Genomic DNA, 16,267 nt, shown 5'->3' with positions numbered 1-16,267 from the left:
AAAACTATAGCAAAGTATAAAGTTATTAATCCATCTATCTTTACTGAGGATACTAATAAACTTAAATATTGTGTGAGAAATTGTGCTATTTTTAAATTGAATATTACGTCTAGCTAATGGTGAAACAATAAAAAAACACTTATTATATATATATGAAAAAATATATAACAAAATTTAAACAAATTGAAAAATTTGCAAACAAAACTGAAATTATTGAAGCTGACTGAAAGAAGAAAAATTATTGCTCGTGTGTGTTGTCCAGAAAATTGCAGGCAGTACAACAACCAACACTTCTGTTATATATCTATCTATTCACTAAGATTGTCTGTAGCAAATAAGTGCCAGTAAAGCTACTTAAAATGGATCATAGAGCGATCGCTAGTCAAGTGCGAGGTGAGCTACTTATAAAATCACTTAAAATAATTTTTTACACTTTTTCTTAGGTGGTAATTCTTTCCATTTAATATATATATTTTTTTTGTTTATTTTTTCCCAATTTTGTTTTTGAAATTTGAATTTGACCTGCACATCATATAAATAAATGCTAAATAAAATTGTTGCTAATTGCTTTGAATTGAATATACGCGTTTTGGCACATTTAATGAAATGGTGCCTCACAAATTAGTCTGTTTTTTCATGGGTTTGTGTTTAACTGTCAAAATAATTGTTGTTGTTTTTTCTTTATATATAAAAATTAAAAAAAATTTTACATTTTTAACATTTCACATTACAAATGTTTATTTTTAATTATATATAAATAAATTTGTAACAGAAAATTAATAAAATTATTAATTTAGAAATGAAATAATTTGTTAAAAATTATATATACTATTAAAAATTAAATAATTTATAAAAAATTAAATAATTCATTAAAAATTGAATATATTACATGTTTAATTTAACTGTTAAGTTGTTCTTGAATTATATTTATATTGTCTCAAATTTTCTTTAGCAAATTCTTTACTGTGTGCGTCACTCATACGCCATGGGTTTCATGCTTCTAAGTACTGGTACAGTACAGTTGTACTCATGCATTATTTTTTAAATATTTTTTGGTTTTAATAAACATGGAACAATTTGTTTTTAATAGTTTTCAAATTATAAAGATTAATTTATCTTTATTGTTTGAAAAAATTTTATATACGAAATAAAATTATATACATTTTATATATTTTAAAATATTTCTTTATTATTTAAATAAGAAATGCGGTTTAAAAATTTTCAAGGGAATTTATATTATTAATATAAATACAATATAATAAATTTGTTAAAAATCATAACAAATTTAATAATTATAATTTATAAATACAATAATTATAGTTACATTATAAATTCCTTTAATAATTAAGAAATTGTATTTATTTTAAAATTGTTATTATAGCTAACAGTTAGTATTTCAGATACAGATGAGTTTCAGCTTTGAGACATATTTTTTTTTATTTTATTCTAACAAAATGTAAAGTTTAAATTAGCAACAACTAGTCATATTGACTAACAAGAGGTGTGCATATAGATCTGAGCTAGTCATCTCCTTGGTGATTAAAACGCAGCAAAAGGTTTTTTTTTTGGTTTGGTGCATTTTAAGTGTTGACACAGCCTGTCATAATGTGTTTTAACAGCCTTCTGTATTTCTTGCTTAACAGTAGGTATTTCAAGGTCACGATGTAGATCATGATGTCGCAAGTACCACTGAGCGTTAACTGCATCCCTGAGTGCTTTGTTTTGGAACCTTTGTATCATATCTATCATATGTTTTTTTGCACAATTTGGGCACGATAGAGTCATACCGGCTTGACGACTCTCATAAAGAGTCGAATAACAAAATATATTAAAAATATTAAACAAAAGTTTAATTTAAAAAACTCTCACGTGTAGCTGGAAATAAAATATATAAAAAACATTATTAAAAAAACCTGGGCGAAAAACAAATTCAAAATTTAATTAGTAAAAAAGTAAAACAATATGTAAATTTTGATTTTTGAAACATAATTAAATTTTGAAGATGAAAACTTAAGTATGTAGAAAATAATAATAGTATTATTTATAATTTAAAAAATATTTCTTTATTTAATATTTTCACATATTGTTTAAATGAAATAGTTATGCTAACAACTTAATTTAAAAACGGATTTTATAAATTTTTTTAATATTCTTTTGATAATTTTTTTAAATTTTAAAATAGATTCTATAAATTCTTTACTATATTTTTAATAATTTTTTAAATTTTTTATATAAAAGAAGTTTCAAATTGAGATAAATTAAATCTATTATTTTGCTGGTTCACCCTCCTAGATCAGCTCAGCTTTTTAATGTGCTTTATATTTGTGAAGATATTTTGCATTGTTTGATTTTATTAGAATTTCCTTTATCTGGCGATGAGAATACAATTATTTGATTACAAAGAGTTGTAAGCGCGAGTATTTTGTCAACCGAAATGAGAAACATTGTTTGAAAAAGAAAGTAAAATTACTTTTTACTTCGTTTTGATGATTTTGAGTGGGATCATTAGTAAATAAACTGTTTTATATTCATGTTTTTATCTTATCAGGCGTTAAATGTTGAATGTTTACTGTGCGCGAATATGTGAAATACAAAATACAAGCGAATGAATATGCATACGAGTATGTCGTATCTTATTTTAGAATTATTTCTGGTAAAGCTGACAAAGTATGTGATTTACCCACGCAATTCCTTCATTTTCATTATTTGTCATTTTATTCTACTTGAATTTTATTGGATTCTTATTATTCGAACGCATTTAAATGTAAATTCTAGTGGTAGTAGGTGGTGGCAGTATCAAATTAATAGTTTTTGTTTGTAATTTATATATAGTTTCGAAAAATTTCATTAGTCATTATAGTAATGACATTAACAATTTTAAGTAAAAAACTATTTATTATCAGTAAAATTAATTTCATACCAAGACTGATAACATTTCACTAATCTTTCATATAATCATATTCAAGATATGAAATGAATGAGTTGCCAATTATAGTTCAAGGTTTAATAAATGTTTTTTTCAACTAAAATTTAATTGAAAATTAAATTTGTGAAACACAATAGAAGCCCTTTCGTTTGTCTATTATCATCAATACTAGTAGTTTTAAATTTTATTTTTTTTTTTAAATGTGCTGTTGATAAATAAGCGTGTAACTTTTAAACACTTGTATCTTAAATTGATTTAACAGTTGAATTGAATATAAATTTATTATTTTATTGTACAGATTAAGTAGAGTTTATTGCACTGACAATATTTATATAGTATTTCAAATTAAGCATTTGTTCAAATAAAACTCTGCTTGACTTTTAATGAAATAAAAATCCAAAATACTTTTATAAAAAACATTAATCATTATCATATATTGGAAGTGTACGTTTAAAAGCGATATGAGATCATTTTTTTCGCAACTGCCAACCATAGATTTTAAATATTATAACTACAATGCTAAGTTCACATACTCGGTAAAAGATGTCACATATCATAAATATAAATAAAGCAAATCAGACACATAATGATCTTAGCATTTTTACTAAAAGATTCTCTCATAAAGATATTGGACTACTTAGCAGTACAAAAACTTTTCCCTCAAACAGCACAGAGAATATAATGAACACAATAAAATTTAAGAGTTTTAACACCTTAAAAGCGTAGAGATATCAATTCCTCAACATCGATATAATATGATATAAAATCTATAAAACCTATAACATTAAATTTATACGCCACATTATTTTTAAATATTTAAAAGTATTTTTATTCATTATTTTATTTATTGCGCGGTATCTGTATAACTGTATAATGCAATTTTCAATTAAACTACACAGGACTTATGAAGTACTATTGGTAATATTTGGCGTTAATCGACGTACATAAGTACGAATTTTCATTCCATATATGTCTTCATGAAAGATTCAAATACCATATATCTGAAAAATAAATCTATAGATTTTAAAGAAAATGAAATTAATACTCAATGTTTGAAACATGCAATATTGTACAAAATATATTCACTTAACTAAAAAAACATATTTTGCTTTCTACCAGTTTTGTCGCCAACATATGATAAAGAAATTTATATCTACGGTACGTTCTTTTTCAACAATATAAGATTTATTCACATTACTTGATAAAACAAATAAGTATATATCATAATATATTTATTTTTGGCGTTTTATGATGTTTATAATTCTTATATACTTTAATTTGTGCGATAAATAAAATTCAGTTCGAATACAGCGCCCACATTGAGTTATTTTAATATTAGTTTCCAATCGTTTTCTTTTGTTATGCTCTTTTCTTGATCCTGTTCTATTTCTTGTTCCCTTATCCCCTTCCCTCCCTTGCCAATGGAATAAAATTATAAAACGAACCTGATTTAGAAAATTTTAGCTCTAGTTAGACGTTCGTATCTCTACAATTATTTTTAATTAAACGTTTTATGAATTATTTAAACCTGAATTAATTACAGGAATTAATCTAAAACTATAGTTTTTCGCTTTTATAAAAAGAAATTTTTATAGATAAAATTTTTGTCTATTGTCTATAAAAAAAGTTAAATTTTACCACAACAATCTAACATATTCAGTCCCTAATTATAATATGAAATACGTTGAATTTCAATAGAAGTAGTCTGTAAAAATAGTTAAATTTTACCACAAAAATAATAGTTTGATATATTAAAAAAAATTTCATCTATTGTCTGTAAAAATAGTTAATTTTTACCACAACAAGCTATGCAGCCCCTAATTATAATTTGAAATACCTTGAATTTCAACACAAAACTACATTCATTATTATTGAAATGTTTACAATTTTGCCATCATTCACTGACAAAAATGTATCTCAACAATTATGGCCAGAAGTGAATAGAGGAACTTTTCTAATTGGCATTTCTGAAAATTTTATTTTCATATTTTAACGTCGAAAATATTTTACGCTGTCACAAACATACTAATTTATATATTACAGTTGAAACAAAGTTCCAACTTAAACCATAACGAGCAATGTATCTAATTAAAAAGTTTCCCGAGCTGTTCAGGTGTAAAGAAGTGCAATTTATAATTTGCTTTGCTGTTGGTCATGTCACAAGTATTGTTCCATCTACTCTGCCTGTTGCAATTTCGCAACTTCCGAGCACATTATTGCCAATTATAAGTTGAAAAACAAAAGATTGTGGACTGTGTGTGCAATCAGTAAGTGACACCGTGACAATGTCCAATCTGTGAGTAGAATGGAAAAATGTCACTAATTGCAACTCGACAAAATTATGATTGTTAGATTGTTAGCACCAATGATGGCAAGTACTGGGAACTTCTGCACATTTATGTTATTAAGCGTAAAAGTTTTTATAGTTAAAAAAGCACACAAAAAAAAAAAGAAAACAAATAAAATAAAATTTTATGTGACAGTTTTGTGAAGAGAAAATAGATAAGGGCATCAGAATGTACCAGAAAAGCGTTGAAATGAAAATAGGGGGGAAGCTATTACGGATACGAGCGCGAAGCTACCGGTAATTGCACTCAGGCGTACACTAAAGATACTGAAAATAGTATAATTTTCAGACTTTTCCAATGCGTTTGTTGTGTGTTTCATGTTAAAATGCGAAAATGTTTAAAAGTGTTAATGTGAAAATGTTTTCACCACTTGTTTTGTTGGCGATGCTATCCTAGTTTGCTCTTGAATCGAATTCTCCTTCATATACTTTTTATCATTTTAACAAATTGCCTCACGCTTTTCCGAACCTGAACTCTTGTTGCTCTTGTGCTTTCACTTAATTGATGCAGACCAGAATTGTGTGAAAAACTTTTTAATTTTACTTCAGTCTTTGCCTCCCGCTCCTTATGATTATAGACATCACAATCTTTTTCGTCTCATACTGATTTTTAAGACAAAACGTCTGTTAAAAGTTTTTAGTCAAGAATTGAAAAGACTTTTGCGCTTGATTTCGAAAAAATCACAATACATTTTGGTGACTTAATCCTATGACAAAAAGTTCAATAGTCTTCTGTAATAGATTTTTATTTATATATAATAGTAGATTATTATATAAAATGATAATAAACAAATAAACAATTTTGTGGGAAGAAGTAAAAATTATTTAATTTTGCAATTATTTATTTGAAATGTAAATTACTTTAAATATTGTAGAGCATGGTAGAAGCCTACTTTCCAGAGTGAAAACCATTCTTGGCTTTATTGAGAAAGTTTAAAATCGTCTTAGCTACTAAAAATATTACTTCCAGACATAATTTTAAATTTAGTTAGCTTTTCAATTTATATTTAACCTAGATAAAAATCATTATTAGGAATACAAAAACAGTATGACAAAAGTTTTAAAATTATAGTTTGCTTCTGGCACCTTTAATAAAAATGAAAACTTTTATTAAATTCATTTATAGCGTGTTTCATGTTTATTATTTAGCAAAAATCTAACTGTTTAAATTTAAACTGAAATTCTTGAAGCTAAGCGCTTATGTCATTTCCGCAACTGCAAAATCCAATTGCAAAACTGGAAAATAAACTTTTATTAGATTTTGATCAACTTGAAAACGGGAAGGGAATTACAAGAACATGAAATAGCAATAATGCTTGAATAAATTTAAAAGAAACTCTAAAACTGCCAGCAAATACAATATTCCATTAAAATTCACATTTCTATGAAAAACTTGAGAGAAAATAATATTTAGTTCTAAAAAATAAAAAAAAAAAATAAAAAGTTTTAGATTAGGGTTTTCGCAATATATGTGTAGGAATTGTTAGATATACTTGAATTTCATATTTTATTAAAAATAATTCACTTCACGTGTTTGCATATTCATATATTCAATTCATATCAATAAATGTTAATATTGTATAGATTTTAAAAAGATTAAGAGCACAAAAGTGGTTGTCCTTTATTAAACTGAAAGATTTTATTAACAAAAAATTAAACATGTTTAATTCAATGAAACATTTTTTATAAGCTTACTTGAAAGGTGAGTTTCATTCTGAAAAATATGTTCAAGTATTAAAACCACCAGTTTAACATGATTAAACTCAAGTAATTAAACTCACCACTGAGTTGGTTCGAATAAACACTTACTAAACGTAGTTCATAATTGAAAATTTAGGTAATGATTTGTGAAATTGGATAGGACCTTTATTAGACCAATTTTTTTCTTCAATTGTTTTAAAAAGTAAAATACTAACAACATTCGAAATTTTTATAAACGCTTTATTTTTTAATTTAAATCTTTATTTTAAAATACTTAGAATTATTTTATTTTGCTCATTGTGCTTAAATCTTTGACCAATCATCTAGTTTTGTTGACATTTTAATATGGAGATGTATTCAAAGAATCTAAAAATGTCTCAATATTTCTAAGTTTGGAGATAAAATATCAGATCTTTAAGGCAGCCATGATCTAAACCAGATTAATTAGAAGGTAAAATATCAACACGGTGACTGTATAACTGTACAACTGTATATCATTCTAGCACTATCAATATGATTTTTCACATATGAAGACTTATCATGTTAAAGCGTGAGCAGTGAAGAAATAAGACTGATTAATTCTCATGGTTAGTTCAATAAATATGATTGAATTTTAAACCGTTTAGCAAGCGTTAAGAAAGCCTGTAAGAATTGTTAACATCAACCAAACTACTTATTTATTTATTTATAAAAATCTTTTATTTAAAATAAATCTTTTTGTCACAGTTTATAATTTAAGAAAATTGAGAGCTTCAATAACAGTTGAGTACACCTAATATTAAAATACATAATGTTTCAAGAGGTTTAAAGTAAATGTTTGTTAAAGCTTATAAACATATAATTTCCTATTTACTTTCTTATTGTCTCAAAGCTTGTAAAATAACTATATAAAATATAAAACCCTACCTACTTAACATGGACAAATAATACTCAAAAGTATTTGTTAAAGGGCCAAAATACTAAACAACTAAATGACAACAATTATAACACACAAAGTAGAAGGCTTAATGACTTTTGCTGTACTTAACCACTTTGCAATTTTTCTTTGCATACTTTTGAGCTGTTGTATGTGTGCACTTATTCACTTACTTAAAAGCACTTACGAGGACCTTAATTCCTCTCCAAGATGTACTTGACCCTTGAAAAATCGTGTTTTTTTTTATTATTGTCATTTGTTTTCATATTTTTAGACAACAATACAAAACAGACAGAAAATAAAACAGACAAAATGTATTAATTTCTAAAGGTTTTTTGAGAAAAATTAAATGCTCATAAAAACTATCATAAGTGTTTTTAGAAACTCTCTCATAACATTAATAAAAATTATAAGGAGTTCTGATAATCTACAAATTAATACATTTTTTATTAAACTTCTTGCAGCTGTTATAAAAATTCTTAACACTTCAATCAATTTGTGTAAGGTTATTATAGTGTTTCCTCTGATCTATTGAGATCTGTGAGCATAGTATGCTGTATAAGTCTCGTATAAATTTATTTCAAACTTCTAATAACGAGATAAGTTTCCGGAATGTAAGCTTTTACCACGCTCTTCAATATTTAAAGCATTTTGCATTTAAAATAAATAATTGCTAAATTAAATAATTTTTACTTCTTTTCACAAAATTATTCATTTGGTTTCAATTTTATTTTTTTATATATTTTATTATTATATAAAAATAATAATCTATTGCAATAGAATATTGAACTTTTAGTCATAGAGTTAAGTCACCAAAATGTATTGTGATATTTTCGAAATCAAACGCAAAAGTCTATTTAATTCTTGACAAAAAATTTTTAATAGCCGTTTTATCTTAGGAACGTATATAAGACCAAAAAGTTTGCGATACTTATAATCATAATATAAGGAAGACGAAGACTGAAGTAAAATGGAAAATCGTTTCACACAATCCATCTTTATCCATGTTTATCCATCTTTTTGCTTTCTTTTTCTATTCTGCTATTCGCTGACACTTGTAAATTTTCTTATTTTTTTCTTTACATGTAAATTAATTTGAGCACTGATTGCTACATGAGTGCAATAAGTAGACTTACTTCTTAAATACCATGATTTATATCAGGGCTTAGAACTGAAATTTTTTCCGTTGCAGTTTTTTTAAGTTTTCGGCTCGGTTTCGGTTTGCAGCCCAGAAATAATGTTCCATTTTTTTTCTAAATATTTCATTTCTGTATGAAATTTAAATAAATCATTTCCTTTTTGAATTCAATAGTCTATCGTATACTAGTTCTAAATTAAATGATTTAGTTAACAAATGTTTCGTGTAAATATTTCTTATGTAGAACATAATTTCAGTCAATTTATGTTAAAGTATATATAAAAAAATATATATATATAAAAAATCAAGAACTGAAGAGAAATTTGCGTTAATGAACATATAACAAACTATAATGTGTTAAACCGAAATAAACCGATATATTTTTTTTTGGTTCAGTTCCAGTTTTTGTTCCAGCAAAAATATCGGTTTTTGTCGGTCTGCGGTTTGCAGTTCTGCTCCGGTTAGGGTTCGAAGCACTGATTTATATTGAGTAAATTAATTTAAATAGATTTACATGTTTATTATTATGTTAAGCTTTTTCCGAGTTAGTGCATCTGGGCACTTTTACTCTATGATAGCTGGGGGAATTCTGCATAGTCCCGCCCATCTCACTGACTAATTTGAGTATTCCTGATAATCTTCATGATTATTCAATGATTGATCTAAGATTTGCGTACCGCCCTGAGCGGTTAGTGATTACTCTGAGATAAGATAGTGCTAAGTAGGGCAGCCTGTCGGTTTTCGGAGCTTTATCCCTTATGTATTTTTTGACCGGATCTATTCTAATGTCTCTTAGCATGTCATTCGTGCGGATGTACTATAGTACTTTGAAGAGCCTTCGCAGAGCCTGACTTTGAGCAACTTATTTACATGTTTAAAGTATAATATAATTGCTTTAGTAAATGCACTTGAGGATTCTAAATTTCTAGCAGTTTAAATATATATTGCCCTCATGAAACACTCAAAGCACGTTAAAGTGTATTTTTAACTGTTTAAAACAAAGACTTAAATTTGAACATATAAATTTATAGTCAAAGAATAAATTTAAAGAAAATTTAAAGACACATAAAAGTTCTTGAAAAGTTTACGGACGCCGCATCATTGCTTACAAAACGTATATGTTAATTAAACAAATTCATACACTTCAGACATATTTGAGAGATCATAGTTAAAATCGCAGATTCAAATACGTATCTTGAGAAACCTTATGAGATGGATTTACTGCTGTGGCACCAAAATTTGTTCATTAATCCGTCACTGGTATATGTTTTTTAATTCGGTTTATTGCATTACTTTTGCTGATATAATGAAGCAATATTTTATCATTTATATTACACATAAATTTAAACAAAAAACATAAAATAATAATAAAAACTACAGACATAAAAAAAAACTACAACGATTATAGTATCCTAATTAAAAGATTATTAAATGCTAACGTTTACTACAAAAGAAATAAAATACAATAATGTCTTATTATCACTTCTATTTATTTTTACAGACTTCGTTCGTTCGTACCCATAATGAAAAAAAAACCATAAAACAAGACTCGAATTAAATGAAAGCTTCATATGAAAAATAGGTTGCCTTGTTCGATGTATAAACTTATATAGGAAAGCGTGTGAATTAATGAAGACGCCTACATACTAAAAATCTATTTACAAAATACGCTAGAAACGCAGCTATGGAAGCAAACTTTTTCTACTATTCATTCATTAATATTCTCCTATTTCTTAGGCACTTACATTGCTCAAGTGTATTAAAAACAAAGCACGAACAACTCCTACTTAGTTGAAACCTAAACCTAAGACTTAGACGGCGAAAAACAAAAAGATGAGAAAAAAATAAAGTCATGGATTTGCATGCAATTAACTTTAATTTTTCTTTTATTTCATTTCTACGATTTTACGATTTAGGACGCATTTTTCCAATTAAAATGTTGAAAAAACCAAAATAATATTACCAGTGAATGAATTTAGTGCTGTGATTTTTTTGCCCCTAAGGCTCTCGGCTTTTTATGTTAAACCATGTTAATGCGGTTTTATAACAAATTTTGCATAAAAAATTTTTTTATTATTTTCCAAGCAAATGAACAGCTTAACAGTGCGTATGAGTGATAACATTATGTCTATATGTGATTTCGGTTAACATATTTTGTTGCTGTTACGCACGATTTGATGTGGCAACCGCTTTAGTTTCGTTGCTCAAATATAAAATTCTTTGTTTATCTACTATGGAAAAACAAAGACTATTTGTTTTTGCAGATTATAAGTGAATAAATTCATTCAAGTGAGGTTTCAATTACTGTTTATTTAAAATATGAGAAGCTGTTCATTTTACAGGAAATGTGAAGACTTTATTATCAACAATATCATTTCTTGTTTTTGGTTTTAAATTTATTTTTTTTAAATTTTTTATATATTCATATTCATTTTTATTCATTTATTTAATTAATATTAATATATAAAATAAGAGTAAAATAAATAAATAAATAAGCACCATTTCCTCATTCTCAAAATCACCAAGTCTAATAAGGGAGTTGTTTAAATGTTGCTTCAAATAAAATTGATGTCAATTAAAACCTTGCGCAAACTTTAGCCCATTAAGTCTCCATATCTTCTTTTAAGAGTCTTATCACAATAAAATTACTGTAGTCTGAGAATGGCTTAGAACCAATCTTTAACTTTTTCAGCGAACACAATATTATCAGAGATAGAATTCCCCGTGTCCATTTTTAAGAGCCTTATCATAAAAAAACTAATGCAGTCTAAGAATGTCTTAAATATAGAACCAATCTTTAACTATAAAATTCCCTGTATCTACTTTTAAAAATCCTAACAGAAAAACATTAGTTTAAAAATAAAAAATGTATGTATGGAAATCACCGTATCCTCTATACGGAGTCTTTTAAAAAACAATAGCAAAGATAGAGAATGACTGGCTGATAGAACAAACCTTTAAGTTTTTCGGCGGATACAATATTCATTTCACCAGAAGCAGAAATCACAATATTTCTTATAAAAAAAAGTTCAGCAAACGCCGAGAATGGCTGGTAAATAGAGCAGACCTTTAAATCTTTCACCGATTATATTAAAGTCAAAGACAGTTATCCCTGTATTCTCTTCTAAGAGTATTTTCAAATAAAAAATTGAGAGTTTTTCTTTTTGCTTGATAAAGTGACAGAGCTAGATACGGTTGACCACAAAAACTGAGTTTGCTAATTATTAAAACTAGATAAGATATATTTTCTTAGTACCATAACGGGTCGTACTTCCAACACGTTAAAATTGGAATAATAACAATATAGAAGAGGGAATTAGGTAAATTTTATTAGAACTTTGCCGCAAATAATAAAGAATTAAATACACGCAACAGCTTTAGTTATCCCAAAAACATTAAAAATTTAAGAAATTATTTTCAGCGAAGAAAAATTAGAATAACTACAGATATTTGACAACGCAAAAATATCAGAAGAGTATATGGCTTATGTTCTTGGTATGTTTGATGATTTTAAGAGCTATTGATACATATTTAAAAAAGGTTTTTATGAAATATGTAACCTTGATTTAAGCAAAGCTTCACAACTACAATTTGTAAACAAGTCGGCATTCAGTTGAGGGAATATCAATCGGAGAATGTCAATTAAAATGATCAAGAACCTAACAGATTGCTGGAAAATTTATATTTTCCAAGCCTATGCATACGTTAACATGTTCTCTATACTAAATATTATGTATTTTTATGGTTTATGGGATATACATCTACTAGTACTGAGTTATTGTTCCTTGGTGCATTTTAGAAATGTTTCTCAAAAGCTCATTGGTAATTTTGGCTAGACTCATATAAATTTCCAATTTAATATGAATTGTTATAAATTTTTTGCTATATCAAAATTTTTCATATATAGTTTTACTAATTATATGAGAAAATTAATATGCTTTTTCGATTGCTTTTCAATTGGTCGACATATCGTAATAGAATTATAACTTGTTTGACCGCAATCAATTTTAATTACATTGGAATTTTTCATTTGAAATGTTTTTTAATTAATCCTGACTTTTACATTTTTTTTTTACAGACCTGCGTACAGCATTCGATTTACTAGACAGAAATCGTGACGGTCGTGTCACAGCAAGTGAACTGCAGTTTATGCTTAAAAATCTGGGCATTAATGTACGTGATGAAATTATACACGATCTCATACGTGAAGCAAGCCACTCTGGTAAGTTATACAATATATATAAAAATGGATGAATATTAAAGTGTGTATATTTTAAATAAACTGAGTATGAATATAAAATACGCGCATTGAAGGCCAAAAGGGAATGAATTGAAACGCGTGCTGTTGAATTATGGTCTTATACAGTTGTCACATGGATTATTAGTACCACAGAGTGCATAGCTGAACATGTACACATTTGCACATATGCTTTAATGCACATAAATCCAACTGCACTGACATATCTGAATTCGCACATTCCAGTTCTAGAATGTGCTAGAAACTCATTGCCTAATTGCACTTACCTACTTCCGCGGTTATTTATTTTGTAAATCATATCCTGGCACCGGCATTTGTTCGTATTGCCTCTCGAGTCGCAGCTGGGACACACCTTTTTATGTAATTTATACCGATGTTCATATTATTTATGTATATTTGCAGTTGTCAGTAAAAAGTTGTAAGTTGTGAAATTAATTTCAAATTATTTGTTTTTTGCTCGGTATCATTTTATGTGTAAATGAAAATGCCTGCTCAGAGTTACAATAGTGATAAATTGGATGAATTGCCCTTACGATGGTTTACGAACAAATGCGTATCCTTTCTGCACATTTGCATGTTCGTATCTATATCTGTTTATAGTATAAGCACATGCTTGAGTATATGAAGTATTAAATTTTGCAATTTATCATATTGCTTGTTATATGAAATGTGATAAAAGATGTTTTCAACAAGTTGATTTATTATCGTATGATAAAAATTGTTTCAACTTGTCGTATGAGTGACAATTATTTACTATAAGTTTTGTATTATGCGTTAATTTACATGCATTCATGCTATGGTATAGCTTGCTAGATAATGTATTTAGTAAATGTCAGCAAATCAACGTCTGTTATTTGACATTTAATATAATTGCAATGTTAAATGTTTGTTTCAGAAAATATTTCTATCTATCAGTAATTCACTAATCAGTAATCAGTAATTTTAACAATTTTACTTGTGTAGTACCTATAGTGGCTGTATAGCCTTATTAACATTGTAATAATTTTTGATGATAATAGAGTTGCTTTTATATTAATAGACGGACAGACGGAAAAAACAATCACGGTCATCTGTAAGTCTTTTTGTGTGGATTGAGTTCATGTGAGCTGAACATAGCGTCCAAAATGATCTTTCTATCATTGTAAACAAATTAAATTAAATAATTAAATATACAAGATATGATCAATAAGTAAATAGAACTAGAATAATTTTTTATGAAGTATGTGCAGGCACGCGCATAGCCAGGATAAAGACTTGAGGAGCTGCAGCTCTCCTCGAACTATATTTATTCATGTGCTATCATGTAATGTCATGGGTGCATTCCATCAAAATGAATTAATGCTTTCACTTCGTATTGTTACAATTTTATCTCATTCATTATTTCGTATACGTATTATGGTAACTATCGTCATCGAACACCTACTGATTCTGTTTTATATCTAGAGCTGAAAGTTTGTCTCCAAAATGTTCGTCAAATTGAAAAGTGGTAACCGCTGTAAGTGTATCTTTTAACCTTGAAGTAAGTCACTAATTAGAAAAGATGGAGCACCATTGAAAAAAAACCATCAAGTAAGCTTCAAATTATCAAAAGTTAAATAAAAATGTGCTTTCAATGTTGGATATAAAACTTTTCCAATGTATAATGTATAAATATTATTAATGTTTAGCAATGGAAATGTAATTGCTTTGGTTTCGTGTAGTTTATTTCTAAACCTAACATGGTTTTCGAAACGTTATCGAGTCAATTAAAAAAAAAAGTCTGATTTTTCGATTGAAAAAATTTGATATGCAAACATTTTTAAATTAAGAAAAATTTGCTCCATTATCACAAATGTATCACGAGTGTTTAATAAAATGAACATTTTTTTAAATGACTAAAATGACCTGAAAACCCTATCGGGAGTAAATTTCTGACTAAGGATCTGTATACTAATGTTTATAAAACAATAAATGTAAAATGATTTTTACATTTAACATTTGAACACTTTTGGAAAAAATTCATGCCCTTATTTAAATTTTAATTTTTTTATATTTAACTAAGAAATTAAGATTTATGTATATCGATATTATTTAATAAGTACTTTTAAATGAGCGCTAATTACCAAAGTACTCGGTTTCTGCTTCAGTTTATAATTATTTTAGTCGGAAATGTATTAAATATACAAAAAGATAATATTTAAATTTTAAAAAGATTTTCTTATAACAAATAAATGTTCAATTTTTTAAAAAATATATATACAATTATAAATAAATAAATTATGATTAAACAAATAAAAATACACACTTATTTGAAAGGAAATTTGCTCAAGTACCCCTAAAATCAGGCAATGAATTTTCAAAAAAAGATGTTCCACGTTTATGTACTTTAATTTTAAGGATTAAAGTACTCAAATCAAATATATTTGTAATAAAAAATTAACAAAATGATGAATACCTAATATTTGCTAATATATAAATCTAGGCATTTTCCTATTACAGTATGAATTAATTGGAAATATACTTTCAATACGCCATCAATAACGCCATCAATGGAAGTGAAAGCAATTGCAAAGAAATTTGCTACCTCAAATGCAGTTAGCATATTATCCTTGTGCACTATAGAATTGCGTCTGTAATTGACAGTTAAGGCTGACAACAGGACAAACTGAACTGTGTTGGATGTGACAAGTTGGCGATTATGCCATTGACATAATAGCAACGCGTCGCACAAAATGGCGACAACTGCACACAAATGCAAAATATCCATAAAAATGACACTGAATTAGTTCGTCTGCAATATGGATGGGTTCCTTTGCAAATGACAATAAATGTCTCTATGCGGGCGATTTAATTTCAAATTGACAGAAAATTGTTATAAGCTTAAATATAGTATTAACAATTAAAGGCTAGAAAATATGCAAATTTTATTGTTATCGGTGCCAGGACATTTATGACATTGAATTGCAAGAGACATTTATAGATATTGTTAGATTCCTTTAAAA

The 16,267-nt window shown here is 26.9% G+C and overlaps 1 protein-coding gene across 5 annotated transcripts in view; it reads left to right on the top strand.

The window, feature by feature from the left end:
- Nucleotides 1–16,267, top strand: part of LOC119669045 (calcium-binding protein E63-1) — an 89,676-nt gene that overhangs the window by 42,430 nt on the left and 30,979 nt on the right. For 4 of the 5 annotated variants that reach the window (XM_038078769.1, XM_038078770.1, XM_038078773.1 and 1 more), the window contains one exon: nucleotides 13,107–13,250. In XM_038078769.1, the coding sequence (XP_037934697.1) occupies nucleotides 13,107–13,250 (144 nt within the window). Of the gene's footprint in view, nucleotides 1–198; nucleotides 394–13,106; nucleotides 13,251–16,267 lie in introns of those variants that run through there. The other variant, XM_038078771.1, reaches the window with a different exon arrangement.

The sequence above is a fragment of the Teleopsis dalmanni genome, chromosome 1 (genome assembly GCF_002237135.1).
Source record: "Teleopsis dalmanni isolate 2A chromosome 1, ASM223713v2, whole genome shotgun sequence".
In the NCBI taxonomy this organism is placed as follows: domain Eukaryota; kingdom Metazoa; phylum Arthropoda; class Insecta; order Diptera; family Diopsidae; genus Teleopsis; species Teleopsis dalmanni.
The sequence above is the reverse complement of the archived record's forward strand: the minus strand, read 5'-3'. Positions and strand labels throughout refer to the sequence as shown.